Below are 13,070 nucleotides of genomic sequence, written 5' to 3'. Positions count from 1 at the left end.
AGTAATCAGAACAGAACTGACGAACATTGAAACTAAACTTACAGAGTCTACACCTCTTAACCTCTTAGTAGGAAACGATAAAGCTAAAATTTTCTTAAGATCTCACTAACTTGAGAGATAAAAAGGGTAAATTCGAACAAACACTCGAAAATGTAAATAAATATAAGCACAAAACTTAAAACGAAAAGAGATGCTGCATCATCAGTTTTCATTTTCATTATTCCTTCCCATAAGCAACCATTCTGTTAGGAGGAAGCTTCTTCTCTGCTTTGAGCCTTCTTCTCTTCGCCTTTCTCGATAGCTTCGTCTCAGCCTCGCCTTCCTCATCTGCTTTCTGTGTTGGTTTCGTCTCAGCAACCTGTTTCGTTTCAGCAACCTCATTCTTCTTCCTCTTCTTGCTTCTCTTCTCATTGTGTTTACCCTCCCACAACTGCTGGATCTTAAGTTTCTGCTCCTTGACCTTATGTTTGTTCACCTCCCAATCCTTTTCCACATAAGGAGCCATCTTCTTCAATGGTACATACTGGTTCAGATCTGTGTCATCCAAGGTGAGTATCTCTTCTGTCCCCAGTTCATAACTGTTAGGTTGTACTTTCGCATACTTAAACCTTGTTTTCAAATCCCCAATTGTATCCTCATAGTCTAGCTTGTAGTACTCCTCCATCAAAGCTTCTTTGGCTCTTTGTACTAGAGACGTTTTCCGCTTTCTCTTCCTCTTACCATCTGCCTCCTTCTCCTCCTCTACCTCCTCCTCCTCTACTTCTACTTCTTCTTCTTCATCATCATCAATAACCTTCTCCTTTTGCTTCAGAACCTTTTCTCTAGCGGCTACAAAACCATCCCCACCCTGAATCACATCCCAATCTTTGGGAAGTCCAAGCAAGTCATCTTCCTTATCAAAATCTGGTTTCTCCCCATCATCATCCTCGTCACTGTTCAAATCTGAATCCTCCGCACCATAATAGTTGTCATCAAAGGCAGCTTTCATCATCTTATCATACTCCTCCGGATCAAACTCATCATCAAAATCTTTAGCATCAAGCGGACATTCTTCTCCATCTTTAAAACCAGCAACAGAAAGCACTTTCTTCATCTTCTCCTTCATCTCCTTCTTCTTAACATTCTTAAGCCGCTTCAGCTCCTCCTTCCTCTCAATCTCAGCCATCTTCATCCTCTCCTCTTTATTCTTCCTCTGTGCCTTCCTAGCACTGTCCTTCTTCCTCACCGACCCGTCCACAACCCTAGACTGACTCAAAACTATCTCCCCAGCATTCTCTTCGTGCCTGTAGGAAATCTCATAATCCTCTTGATCCCAAACAGCTTCCTCGTCATCATCCAACTCATCCAACGCCGCCTCGTCTACTACAATCTCCTCTTTCTCCTTCCACAGCTGTTTCACCAAGTAATCTTTCAAAAACTGGTTCTCAAAAACTTCAGCTTCTTTACCAAAATACTCATCCATTTTCTTAGCCAACTCCTCGTTAACCTCCACATCATCATCATCTCCTTCCTTCTCTACAACTCTAAACAGATCATCATCACTCTCGTCCTCTCCAGTTTCCAAAGCATCGGTTACAGCCTTCCTCAATTCTCTCTGCCGCTCAGCGTAAGTCGTCACCTTCTTCTCCTCATCTTCCTCAACAAACTCAGGACCTTCCTCAAGCAAATGCTGTGCCTGAACATCTTTCAGATACATCTTCTTCTTCTTCTTTTCCTTCTTCTTCCTCTTCTTCTTCTCTTTCTCATCTCCTTCACTACTCTCATCAGACTCATAGAACTTAGCATTTTTGTCCATAATCGAAGGATCCTTGTTCTTTACCTTAAGCAACACATCAACGAATCTGAGATCGCTTTCTGGGTTATCAAGATCATCATCAGGCTCAGATTCTGGCTCATCATCTTCCTCATCCACGATGACACCTCTCTTCTTCATCTCCTCGAGTCGCTGCAGATCCACGCGATTCTTGTTGTGCAACAACCTCTTGCCGTACTCATCATCGACCTCGAAGCCTTTGATCTGTGAAGAGTCGCCGTCGTCGTCATCTGGTATCGCTTTCGGAATCGGCGGCCGCATCATGTAAAGCTAGGGTTTTTGCAATTTACCTTTCGAATTGTTTTTGTCTTCCTCTCTGTTTTTTTTATACGTCGATATTTATATAAAATCACTCATAAGACCTCGTACTTTTCCGTATTCACACAAATTAGTCTAAACTCTTCTTTGGTGTTAATTAACACCTAACAAAATTGATTAACACATGTTTTTGTTTTTGTTACTCGTTTGGTTTGGTACTTCGATATTAAAGTTTAGATTTGGTCTTTATAGTATAAAGTATAAGCTGAACACAAAAATATCAAAATTTTATTGTTTCTTGACATAAAAAGCGTGGCAAAGTGTAAACGATGGCGACATTAATAAAAAAACTCCATAGGCATGTGTGTGTGTGGGCAAAACTATACAAGTACAAACTAGTATCATTCCCTTTAAGCTCTCTATTGAGTAGTCACACTCTTGGCCAGATTCCTCGGTTGATCAACGTTGTGACCTCTCAGAACAGTCAGATGATAAGCCAATAACTGCACACAAAGAACATAAACTTATCCACTCGTCGAAAACAGAAGATACATAGATTATAGAGTGATGTAGAGATGAGATTTGTACCTGTAATGGCACTATATTGATAACAGGTTGTAAACAGTCTTCAACTTGAGGAACTTCGATTGCACGACAAGATCCGCTCGAGCTTACAGATGCAGCATCACCTTTAGAACACATTACTATTAATCTCCCTTTGCGTGCGTGAAGTTGCTGAATCACAGATTGTTGTTTGCTGAAACAAGCATCGCGAGTGGCGATCACAACGATTGGGAGATTCTCATCAACTAAAGCTAAAGGTCCATGTTTCATTTCTCCTGCAAGTATACCTTCACTGTGCATCAGTGCTACTTCTTTTACTTTCAACGCTCCTTCTAACGCGGTTGCGTAGTTGTACCCTCTGCCAAACACAAGCAGTGACTGCTCGTCGATCAGAAGTTGTGCAAGATCTTTCATTTCATCGTCTAGCTTTAGTACTTCCCTAACCTTATCTGCTCAGATAAATAAGACAGATATACACAAAGTTGGTCCAGTTGCTTCAAAACAGGCTTAAAAAGAAGAAGTAACTTTTCTCTATATTGCTTGACTTACATGGCAAATCAAGTAGTCCATCAATTACAGCTTCCCGTTTCTTTTGGTTGGAGATTGTGTCACTTCCAATTGCTAAAGCTAGCATTACCATCACCACAATCTGACTTGTGTATGCCTGATAATGTTGGGGGAAAGCATAAGTTTTTTATAACCACCAAATCTTGAAAATATATGTACATATATGTTCAGAGATTCACGAAAATTACCTTTGTACTTGCCACACCAATCTCAGCTCCTGCGTTAATATGGACACCACAGTGTGTTTTTCTAGCTATTGAGCTCCCAACGGTGTTAGTTATGCCGACACATAATGCACCGTTTTCTTGAGCATAGGCCAAAGCAAGTAGTGTATCTGCAGTTTCACCAGACTGACTCACAAAAACTGCGGTATCTTCTCTGTATATTGGACCTTGCCGGTCCAATAGATCACTAGCGATCTCCATGCTGACTGGTATACCTATGGAAAAGAACCTAAGTTAAGCAGAGCCAATTCGAAATCAAGACAGCACATGATTATATAGTAGCAATTACCAGAGAGCTCTTCAAGGATAGGTCTTGATGCAAGAGCAGCGTTGTAACTTGTCCCACATCCAATAAAAACAATACGCCTGCTGCGTCTTATGGTCTTTAAGTGATCTTTCAAACCACCTAGGAGGACTGTTTTTGCTTTGCGTGAATCACCGCGAATAAGACGGCCTCTCATTGTAGTAGTTAAAGATTCTGGCTGCTCATGGATCTCTTTTTGCATGTAATGATCATATTTTCCCTTGTATATCTGCTCCACCTCCATCTCAAGAACAGATAAGGCACGTTCCACTGAAGCAGGTCTCGATAAACCATTAGGCCTTCCCCTCTCATTTTCAAACTTAAGTATCGACACACCTCCATCCTGTTAATAAAAGTGGAAGTGGTGAGCACATATTAAGTGACCTGCATAGGTTACATGATAAGTGAACCACTTATACTCCAAATTGGACAATATTTCTAAACATGTTTCAGTTGCTACTTGTGAATGTTACATATATTCCCAGTGATCAGTCAATAAGATTCGTTATTCATATGCTAGAATTTAATATTCATGCTTTGTCTGGCAGGGAATGAATATACCTTGAGGTTAACAACTTCGCCATCTTCAATCACCAAAACTTTCTTTGTGTGCTCAACAAGAGCATGAGGATCACTTGATAGGAAAAACTCTTTGGGATGGTCATTCTTAGAAAGAAAGTGAGCATCCTGGAAAACATGACCATTGCTCTTGCCTTGATCTAGCTCCTACGAAAGCATGCATAAAGTAAGGTATACCGTAGTTGCTTACAAGACGTAAAGGTTCTGGTTCTGTAATTTAAAAAGGTGGAGAAGGAAATAAAGCTAGCAGATTTAAAAACCGTGAGCCAGTTAGAATCTTAAATACCCAAAACAAGGTTAAGATGAAGCAACTCTGCCCTATTCCATACTAAAAGAATCAACTCTTGCTCTCATGAGTAAAAATTTGTAATCTCCCTATCATATAACAATTGCTATTTAGCCTTACAGGTTGTTCAAATGATATACAAAGCTTGATACAGACTCGCTAAACAGAACAACTGCTAAGCTAGATTTCAATCAAACAGAATGAAACAGCCCTATTGATTCCAGTGAAAAAGAGTAACAACTTACTTTAACACCTAAAAGCAAAGGGCTACCAAGCTTGCACGCAATCAACTCATTCGGATAATGCCAGCTTTTAAATATAAGAGCATAAGCTCCTTCAAGATGCCTCATCACTTCAAAGACAACTTCACAGAAAGTAACAGTCTGTCCACCTACAAAAAAGCATAAGAAAAATAAAATACATGTCCCCATGAAAATACATGAGCATGCTACCTAAAAACCAAAACAAGACACTACTTAAAAATCTCAAACACAATATGGATAACAGTATCAAGCAATTTACCTTCTTCATTAGCTTTGTCAAAAACAAATTTAGCAAGCTTAGGAATGACTTCAGTATCTGTATCCGATTCAAAAGTAAACCCATGCCTCACTAAAGTTTCTTTCAACACCTAAACAACAAGAAACAACAAGAGCAGAATCAAAACATGTTCTTTTTGCCCCCCCCCCCCTTATAAAGACATAATAAGACAAGAGACTCAGAGTTAAAAGAAAAAAGAACCTCATAGTTAGTGATGACACCATTATGAACAACCAAAAAATCATCTCCAGGACCAGAAGATTGAGGATGACTATTCCTAGGAGCAGGTTCACCATGAGTAGCCCACCTCGTATGTGCAATCCCAGCATGAAAGTAGAAAACTTTGTCTAGGTTCAATTCCGTATTCGTAATCTCTGCAAAAAACAAACACAACACAACAAAATCATCAAAAAAAAAAAAAAAAAGTCTTCGACTTTGGATTCAAAATCTAAAAGATCCAAAATTTATAAATAAAAAAAAAAAAAAAGAGCAAACCTTCGTTAACGGAATTAACAAGTGATTCAATGTTTCCAGCTTGACGAAACACGAGCGGAGAAGAAGCATCAGAATTATCAATGGCGATTCCAGCAGAATCGTAGCCTCTGTATTCAAGACGACGAAGACCATTGAAGAGAACCTCGAGAATGTATCTTCTCTCTTTGTTCGCGTGAAAATTCAGATACGCGAAGATCCCACACATTTTTTTTTTTTCTTTTTTTTTAATTACGAAGAATTGAGAGGGAACAAGAAGAAGAATAAGTAGTAGGACGGAGGAAGAAGAAGAAGAAGAAAGGAACGGTGAGATTCGTTTTTTTTTAATTTTGACTCAGATTTGTTGGGATTTTGACTTGTAATTATCAGCAACATGTTTGGATATTTCTGTCATTTTCAGGTTCTGTCAGGGGAGATGACATGTCTGTATCTGATTGGACGGAGAGCGAGTTGTTCTTTGTTTTGTAGGAGCCGAACCGCTACGCGTGGGTCACGTGATGATACCGATTTGGATTCCCCAACTCACCACCACCACTAGTAGTAGAGTAGTGTTAGCCACGTTTTTCAAGCCGGAAGAGTTGAACTTTTGGGGGTGCCTTAGTTATGGAGATATATTAGCCGGAAAAGTTGAACTTTGGGTGCATTATTATGGAGATTAATAAGCCACTTGGATAATGACCCCAAGTTCGCATTAATTATTGTTAGTTTTACAAAAAAAAAATTAACAGGATTGATTAGTTTGTATAATGTAGATTTTTTTTTAATTATAACTTACTCATTAAAAAAAAAAATCTGTTGGAATTCATTTCAGTAGATTCCATATAAAGATTTCTCAAATGATTATGCTTTTAAAATGTTACAGTTTAAAGAAGTACATAAAATCTTGATGGACTAACACTAAAAATCTGTGTGAATTCATTTCAGTAGATACCATATAAAGATTTTCAAATGATTATCCTTTTACATAATGCCAGATTTTAATGAAGTATATAAAATCTTTGATGAACTAACACTAAATCTATGATGTGTACTATACAGATATCATAGCTAATAATATTAGTTTTGAATGCAAAGTTTAGAATGAATGATTGAATAAGCTAGCATTTAGATTATTTTCAATTTCTATAAACGACTTTAAGATAACTAAATATAGATTTTTGGCTATAATTTCTGGTTTTATAAAGTTTGATAACGATTATACAGAATAAATAAGAAAAAATTAATAGGTGCCACGACGACAACGAACTATGTGGTGAACAAGTCCGGTTAAAAAACAATAGTAAACTTAGTAATTTGAGTATATCTTGGAATTTCAGGATGAGCATGTGTTATATCAAATAAAGGGAACAAACTTTCAACCGGAGTACATGTACCCTTCTTGTAGATTCGGGACATTTCATTTGAGGGATTTAAGCCAAACAAAGAACATGTCCCAAGTGTTAAATACTTAAATCCCATGATATATATATATATATATATTAGGCACTAGGGATTAACTAAGGGACTACACAACAATACATAGTTTTCTTCCTCACCAATAACTATCGAATAGGCTATGACTACTAAGCATACTGCCATCGTTGATGTATCCCCTAGCCCTCTCCGTACATGAATCTAAGGTTCAAATTCTCAATATATATCAACGATTTTTATGTTCAATTTCTCTCCGTTACTATATTATGTAACATGAAATTGATTATATAAACTGAACCCGGATCATCTTAATGGAATTGGTTGCAATATTAAACAGCAACCTAAAATACAATGTTGACTGAGTTTTATAAGCTGTCCGAAACATGTCATGGGATTGCTACTAAATCACGATGTCATACAACATTGTGATATATGAGACAACAAGATAGAATCATCACAGATGTCTCATAGATGGTGTGAAGACAATGAGCAGAACTAGCAAAGTTGTTGAGGCAATACTTGACACAGTTGCAGTAAGAACATATGTGAAGTTCTAAAGTAGTACAAGAGGTAGTACATGAAGTTACACAGGAAGCCGAACTGTGTGAGTACTTTGACGAGTTGAAATACAGAAGTTTTGGAACAACTTGGACAAGCCAAGAGGGTCAGATACAACAGAGATGGTATCAAACGTCTGAAGCAGTTCTTGTACTAGTCCGACGTTAATACAGGAAGTAGTACAAGAAGCTGAATTGAAGAGTTTGAGTATAGAAGCTTAAGGCCGACTTGGACAAGCCAAGTGGCGGTTGTTGAGCTGGATGAACATCTTGAATGGAAGAGATTCAAGATGGGATCATGGAGAGAAACTTTCCTATTTGTTGTATAATAGGAAAATTGTCAACCCTAGGGGTTGTACAATTGTTATTCTCCCAATTCCTATTTGTTGTATAATAGGAAAGTTGCTAAGCCTAGGGGTTGGGCAATTGATATAAATACTGAGAAGGCGCTTCATGAAGACTTGCGCGCTTCAGAGTAGTTTTGAGAGATGCACACAAGATGTGTGGTGTCGCCCCATCAATAAGATAGAGATATCTTTTGATGGTTTATTCATCTAGAAAAAAATGATAGGCATAGTAGTGCTTATATCATATGCAGTTGTAATTGCTATCTTGTTCTAGTGAATTTGTTCTGGATTAGGTCTCGGGGATGTAGGAAAAACCGAACCCCGTTAATAGCGTTATTTATTTTATGCTCATACAAAGTCGAAGTCGATCATTCACGTACTTAAGCATATAGAGTTAGCCACAAATATGCGTTTTCACAACCATGTGTATGAATGATGATAACCCACAACTATACAAGATCCCCTTTACCTCAGATTGTTTTATTTTTATATATTGCATATTTTTCTGTTTTTGCTTCCCTCCCTTCCCTACCTGCCAAGTTGCCCAACACATGTATGAAATCACTACGTAATTCACAAAATCCAAATTAATCATTAGATTCCGTCCTTTTCCCATACTTAATATTTCTTGACTTTAAATTCAACACACACACACACACAAAAAACATTATTTACAAAAGTGTAGAAACTCTATGCCGTTTTAACCTTGAGATCCTTTCAACCATTCCACGATTTTAATAGTAAAACGGCACAACGTTTAACATATATAATGTATTTCAATCATTTGATCCGAGGCAAAAAAAAAACGCAACAAACTCATTCCTATTTCTTGATTTCTTCTTCTCCAAGAAAGGTTTTGCAAACCGAGAGACAAAATCGACGCCGTTCGTTCTTTCTTCACATCATCGCCATGAAAACAAAGAGAGGAAAGAATCTTGCAAAGACGAAGATCTCCGATGACCTGAGAACAAACAGAGCAAGGTTAGATCATATTCCGTTTGATCTCATTCCAAAGATACTCAAAGGCTTACCCGCTAAATCCCTAGCAAGGTTCCTCTGCTTATCGAAACAGTATGAATCCATCATCCGCAACAGATATTTCATGAAATCGTACTTTATCAAGTCGTCTACTCGTCCCCAAAACCAAAGTCTCATCTTCACATGCGCAGACAAGAGTGACAGGGAGCGTCACTTCTTCTCTGTAGGGATTCGAGTTGAATCATCTTATGTTTCAGCAACTTACCATATGAAATGTCTTTCCCATCCGTACAAAACTGTTGCTCCCTCTGTTCATGGTATGATTTGCTATGGACCTCCTCGTATACTCATGGTGTACAACCCTAGCACGAGACGATCTGTTACTTTGCCTGAGATTGATTCTCGTGGGTTGGATATATACCATTATTACTTGGGTTATGATCCGATCAATGAAGATTACAAAGTCTTGTGTATGACGAGGTGTCGCAGTTTAGTTCAATTAGAGCTTAGGGTTTTGACATTGAGGGAGAATGGTAATTCCTGGAGAATGATTCAATATTGTCCTCCTGATCACTCTCCTAAGTCTCTTGATATATGTATCAATGGTGTGTTGTACTATGAAGCTTATCTTGATACAGATCCTTTTCTTCAGAACAAGCATCAAGGGGTCATGAGTTTCGATGTTAGGTTTGAGAAGTTTGAGCTTATAAGAGTACCAGAGACTGCTGCAGAGTTTACAGAGATGACAAGATACGAGGGAAAGCTTGCTGTTATGTCGCTTAAACCAGCTGGACTTTCTTGTACTTGTAGGATTGATTTGTGGGTTCTAGAAGATGCTGCGAAACACGAATGCTGCAACAAGGTGTTTGCTTTAGATCTCTGTATCACTGATTGGTATCTTCAAGCCTTTTGTCTCACTGATGCAGGTGAGTTTGTTTTCGGACCAGACACTTTGAGTGAACCACCGTTTTTTGTTCTCTATTATGATCCCAAGAGAAACAGTTACAGAAAAGTCTACATAGAAGGAATCACAAAACATTGGGGTGAAACTGTAATCTCTATCTTCTCTGGTCAGGTTGAGAATCTCATGTTTCTCTAAAGAGTGTGCTGGCTCGTTTAGTCATGATCATCATCTCCACTAAAATGTTTGTTCTTCGGTTGTGTAGTTGAGCTTCATCTAGTTAACCTTGGGAGATTTCATACTACTTTGTATGTTTTGGTGACAGTCTAATTTGTTTATGTTCATACTCTCTCGGCTTAGCCTCTGGTTGCTTAGTGTTGACGCTGTTGCAGCTTTTTAATAGTTCAAGGATTCCTCTGTTTTGAACTTTGTGCATTACTCTCTCTGTTTGTATAGTGTGTAATCTCTCAAACGCAACGTATAACCTTTGTGTTTTTATTTGTATTTTGTGATATGTGAACAATAATTCCATGACAAAACACATCTTTACTAAATCTTACCATGAACAATCAGGTTTCATCAAAAACCAAATATGCATCTAAATAGATACAAATTAATACTTTCATTAACACAAAAAGAAAACATTCTACTATAACAAATCAGAAAACAGCCAATGATTCATTCACCTTGCGAACCTTCTCAAGAGACCTTTCTCTGTTCTTGAGCAACGCGTTGTACTTCCACTGCAGATCTGGTAAGATTCTCCGTACCGCAAGTTTCTGATCTTTCTCGAACCCTCGTGGCAACCCTCTACGCCGTTGTTTGTAAAACCGTCTAACGGCTCCATAAACACCCACCTCCGGCTTCTTATCATCCTCAGCCGCCGCGAACTTAATGGCTGATTCAATGGCATGAAAGTACATGTCATCTTTGAACATCTCGTCCTCTTCCTCACGCGTAATCTCATCTCGTTTCTCGACTTGTACTAAGCCGTGGTCGAGTAGGATCCTCCTAAACTCCTCTTTCAGATTAGGGTAATCTCGTAACATTAGGTCAACTTCTTCCTTGAGAGTCTCCACGTCTTGATGTTGCTTATGTCTCACGAAAGCCTCTATAAACCCTACTCGTAACCCCTTGCACTCGCTCCTCAACGACTTTAAGAACTCTTTTATCCGTTTCAGATTCTTCGGATCGACAACGGTCTCGTCTCGACGAAAATCCGTATCCAAATCCTTCAAAACTCGATCGAAGGCGGTGAGCAAAACGTCGCAGTTCTTGAAAATATTCGTGATTTGGTTTCTGAGACCGACTAAGTTCAGAGATCCGGAATGGTAAAGTTTGATTGCAGTGGTGTATTGAAGGTAGATTCCTCTGTGGTTTGTTTCTTCATCAGTCTCTTTTATCATTCTCACGAACTCGCAAACTCGCTCATACTCTTCTTGCGACATTCTTGTTCTCGCCATTATTCTCATTAGTTTTTGATTTTCTTCTGTCGTTGTAACTTTCGTTGAGTTATGAAAAAAGGTGAAGCTTCTTCTCTATTTAAAGAGTAGGAGGGTATTAAAAAAAAAGAAAAATCCTAAACCTAATTGAGTCAATACTTTAGTAATTATTAATTTAGTAAGTAATTAACTATTAGATGAAAAATGGAAATTTTTCATTGACCAGTACTTTGGTAATGTATTAATAACAGCATTAGATAGAGAAATAGATTCAACATTGATAAACTTTAAACAAAACCATAAATAAATAGATTCAAAACAAAACCTTAAAAAATGGCTAAGTTCCTTTATCATCTTTATTGTATTTCAACTTTTTTTATTTGATACTCAGTTTTCCAATGTAAAATTTGCTAATATGTTTATTTCTATTGATTTGTGAATCATTTTTTTTTTTAAATATTTTTGTGAATCGATTTGGTAAAATAGTTTTGTACATTTTGTTTCTTTCAGGCAAAGGAATTAGAAAATCCATCAGAACCAATCCACAAGGTATAAAGCCAATATATTAGAAATATGTCTTAGGTATAAAAGTAAATATTTATCATTTATATTCTTCCAAGCTCTCATTTGGGCGATGCGTTGCATGATTGGACATGATTATCGGGACGTGGTTTTTTATACGGACTGTTCTGATTTGGTGAAGATGGTGTCTTCTCCTCATGAATGGTCGGCTTTCACACCCTACCTCGACGACATCAAGATAGATCAAGCGGAGTTCTCTTCCTTCTCTCTATCTCTAGTTCCACGTAATGCGAATGTCAAAGCGGATTCTCTGGTACGCCAAGCGCGACTGTCACCGCAACATGTTTTGTTTGTAAACTCTTTTTCTCCAAATTGGCTCGTTTGAGTTGATTCTATTGTTGTCAAAAAAAAAAAAAAAAAAAGGAAGGAGGAGAGGGTTCACTTGGTATTGGAGGTAATATTTGTTTATAAAAGTTTTATCCATTTATAAAACTGATATATGGTGAGTGAAATATAAACTTTTTAATACATTCAATCAGTAAAATTTGGATTGCAAAAAATTGTTTAACTCATTACCCGATTGGTGCAGACTTTTAAGACTTTAAAACCATTTAAAAGTTTTAAAAGCATTTTATTTGTCAATTAAACTTTTATGACTTTATTATTTTTTGAAGTCTTAACAGCCACTTTAATTTTTTTCTTCTTAATTTCTCTTCCTTTTTTAAAGCCTCAAAATCACGTTTTAAAATCAACAAATTATAAAAGTATTCTTTTTTCTCTTCCCATCATATTTAAAAGCTCTCCAAATATATATATATATATATATATATATATATATATTTTACATATTTTATTTTTACAAATTATAATTCTCATTTTTTTCTCTTTTTTTTAAGATCCATTTTAATAATAGTTTTTATTTTTTCATCATCATCATTAATAATGATGTAAAAGAGTTTATGAAATTCATTAATAAGAGAATAACATTCAAAAAAATGCATTAATTAGTGTTTAATGGATTTTTTGACTGGTCATATAACTACTCAACATAAAAAACATTCAAAACAAGTAAAAATCAATCACCAAAAACAAAGTAAAAAATCAATCACCTAATGAAAACAATGAAATTCAATTGTAAGTTAGATTAAAAAAAATGACATAAAAAGCAAAAATTTCCAAAACAAAGTTAATAATTTTTAATTAAAATAGTTTTGGAAACAATACGAAAATTGTAAAGATATATATTTTGCATTTTGTGTTTGTAATTTTACTTTAAAAAAAAA

General features: G+C 36.8%; 3 protein-coding genes and 1 pseudogene across 3 annotated transcripts; 1 reads left to right on the top strand and 3 right to left on the bottom strand.

Annotated features, from left to right (window-relative positions):
• Positions 1–2: 2 nt before the first annotated feature.
• LOC104766330 (uncharacterized) lies at positions 3–2,310 on the bottom strand. The gene has a single exon (XM_019240904.2). The coding sequence runs from the start codon at positions 2,075–2,077 to the stop codon at positions 218–220; it is 1,860 nt and encodes a 619-aa protein (XP_019096449.2). The 5' UTR covers positions 2,078–2,310; the 3' UTR covers positions 3–217.
• Positions 2,311–2,337: 27 nt separating this feature from the next.
• LOC104766329 (glutamine--fructose-6-phosphate aminotransferase [isomerizing] 1) lies at positions 2,338–6,163 on the bottom strand. The gene is made up of 10 exons (XM_087502553.1): positions 5,631–6,163; positions 5,337–5,509; positions 5,118–5,226; positions 4,841–4,986; positions 4,292–4,456; positions 3,716–4,073; positions 3,391–3,641; positions 3,185–3,299; positions 2,660–3,084; positions 2,338–2,574 (listed from the first exon to the last, which is right to left on the bottom strand). Exons 1-10 carry the CDS (start codon positions 5,833–5,835, stop codon positions 2,491–2,493), a joined length of 2,031 nt encoding a protein of 676 aa, XP_087358679.1. The 5' UTR covers positions 5,836–6,163; the 3' UTR covers positions 2,338–2,490.
• A 2,691-nt stretch (positions 6,164–8,854) lies between these two features.
• Positions 8,855–10,160, top strand: LOC104767819 (F-box protein At2g21930 pseudogene; annotated as a pseudogene).
• A 189-nt stretch (positions 10,161–10,349) lies between these two features.
• LOC104767818 (uncharacterized) lies at positions 10,350–11,320 on the bottom strand. The gene has a single exon (XM_087502552.1). The coding sequence runs from the start codon at positions 11,293–11,295 to the stop codon at positions 10,483–10,485; it is 813 nt and encodes a 270-aa protein (XP_087358678.1). The 5' UTR covers positions 11,296–11,320; the 3' UTR covers positions 10,350–10,482.
• Between the last annotated feature and the right edge of the window lie 1,750 nt (positions 11,321–13,070).

The sequence above is a fragment of the Camelina sativa genome, chromosome 19 (genome assembly GCF_030686135.1).
Source record: "Camelina sativa cultivar CO46 ecotype springtype chromosome 19, ASM3068613v1".
Classification (NCBI taxonomy): Eukaryota; Viridiplantae; Streptophyta; class Magnoliopsida; order Brassicales; family Brassicaceae; genus Camelina; species Camelina sativa.
Note: the sequence above shows the minus strand (reverse complement) of the source record. Positions and strands in the feature narration are given on the sequence as shown.

Coding starts and splice junctions, on each gene's coding strand:
- LOC104767818 (XM_087502552.1), bottom strand. CDS start 11,295: ATGAGAATAATGGCGAGAACAAGAATGTCGCAAGAAGAGTATGAGCGA.
- LOC104766330 (XM_019240904.2), bottom strand. CDS start 2,077: ATGATGCGGCCGCCGATTCCGAAAGCGATACCAGATGACGACGACGGC.
- LOC104766329 (XM_087502553.1), bottom strand. CDS start 5,835: ATGTGTGGGATCTTCGCGTATCTGAATTTTCACGCGAACAAAGAGAGA. Junction 4,074..4,291: donor GCGAAGTTGTTAACCTCAAG/GTATATTCATTC, acceptor TTTTATTAACAG/GATGGAGGTGTGTCGATACT. Junction 3,085..3,184: donor TGGACTACTTGATTTGCCAT/GTAAGTCAAGCA, acceptor TTATCTGAGCAG/ATAAGGTTAGGGAAGTACTA.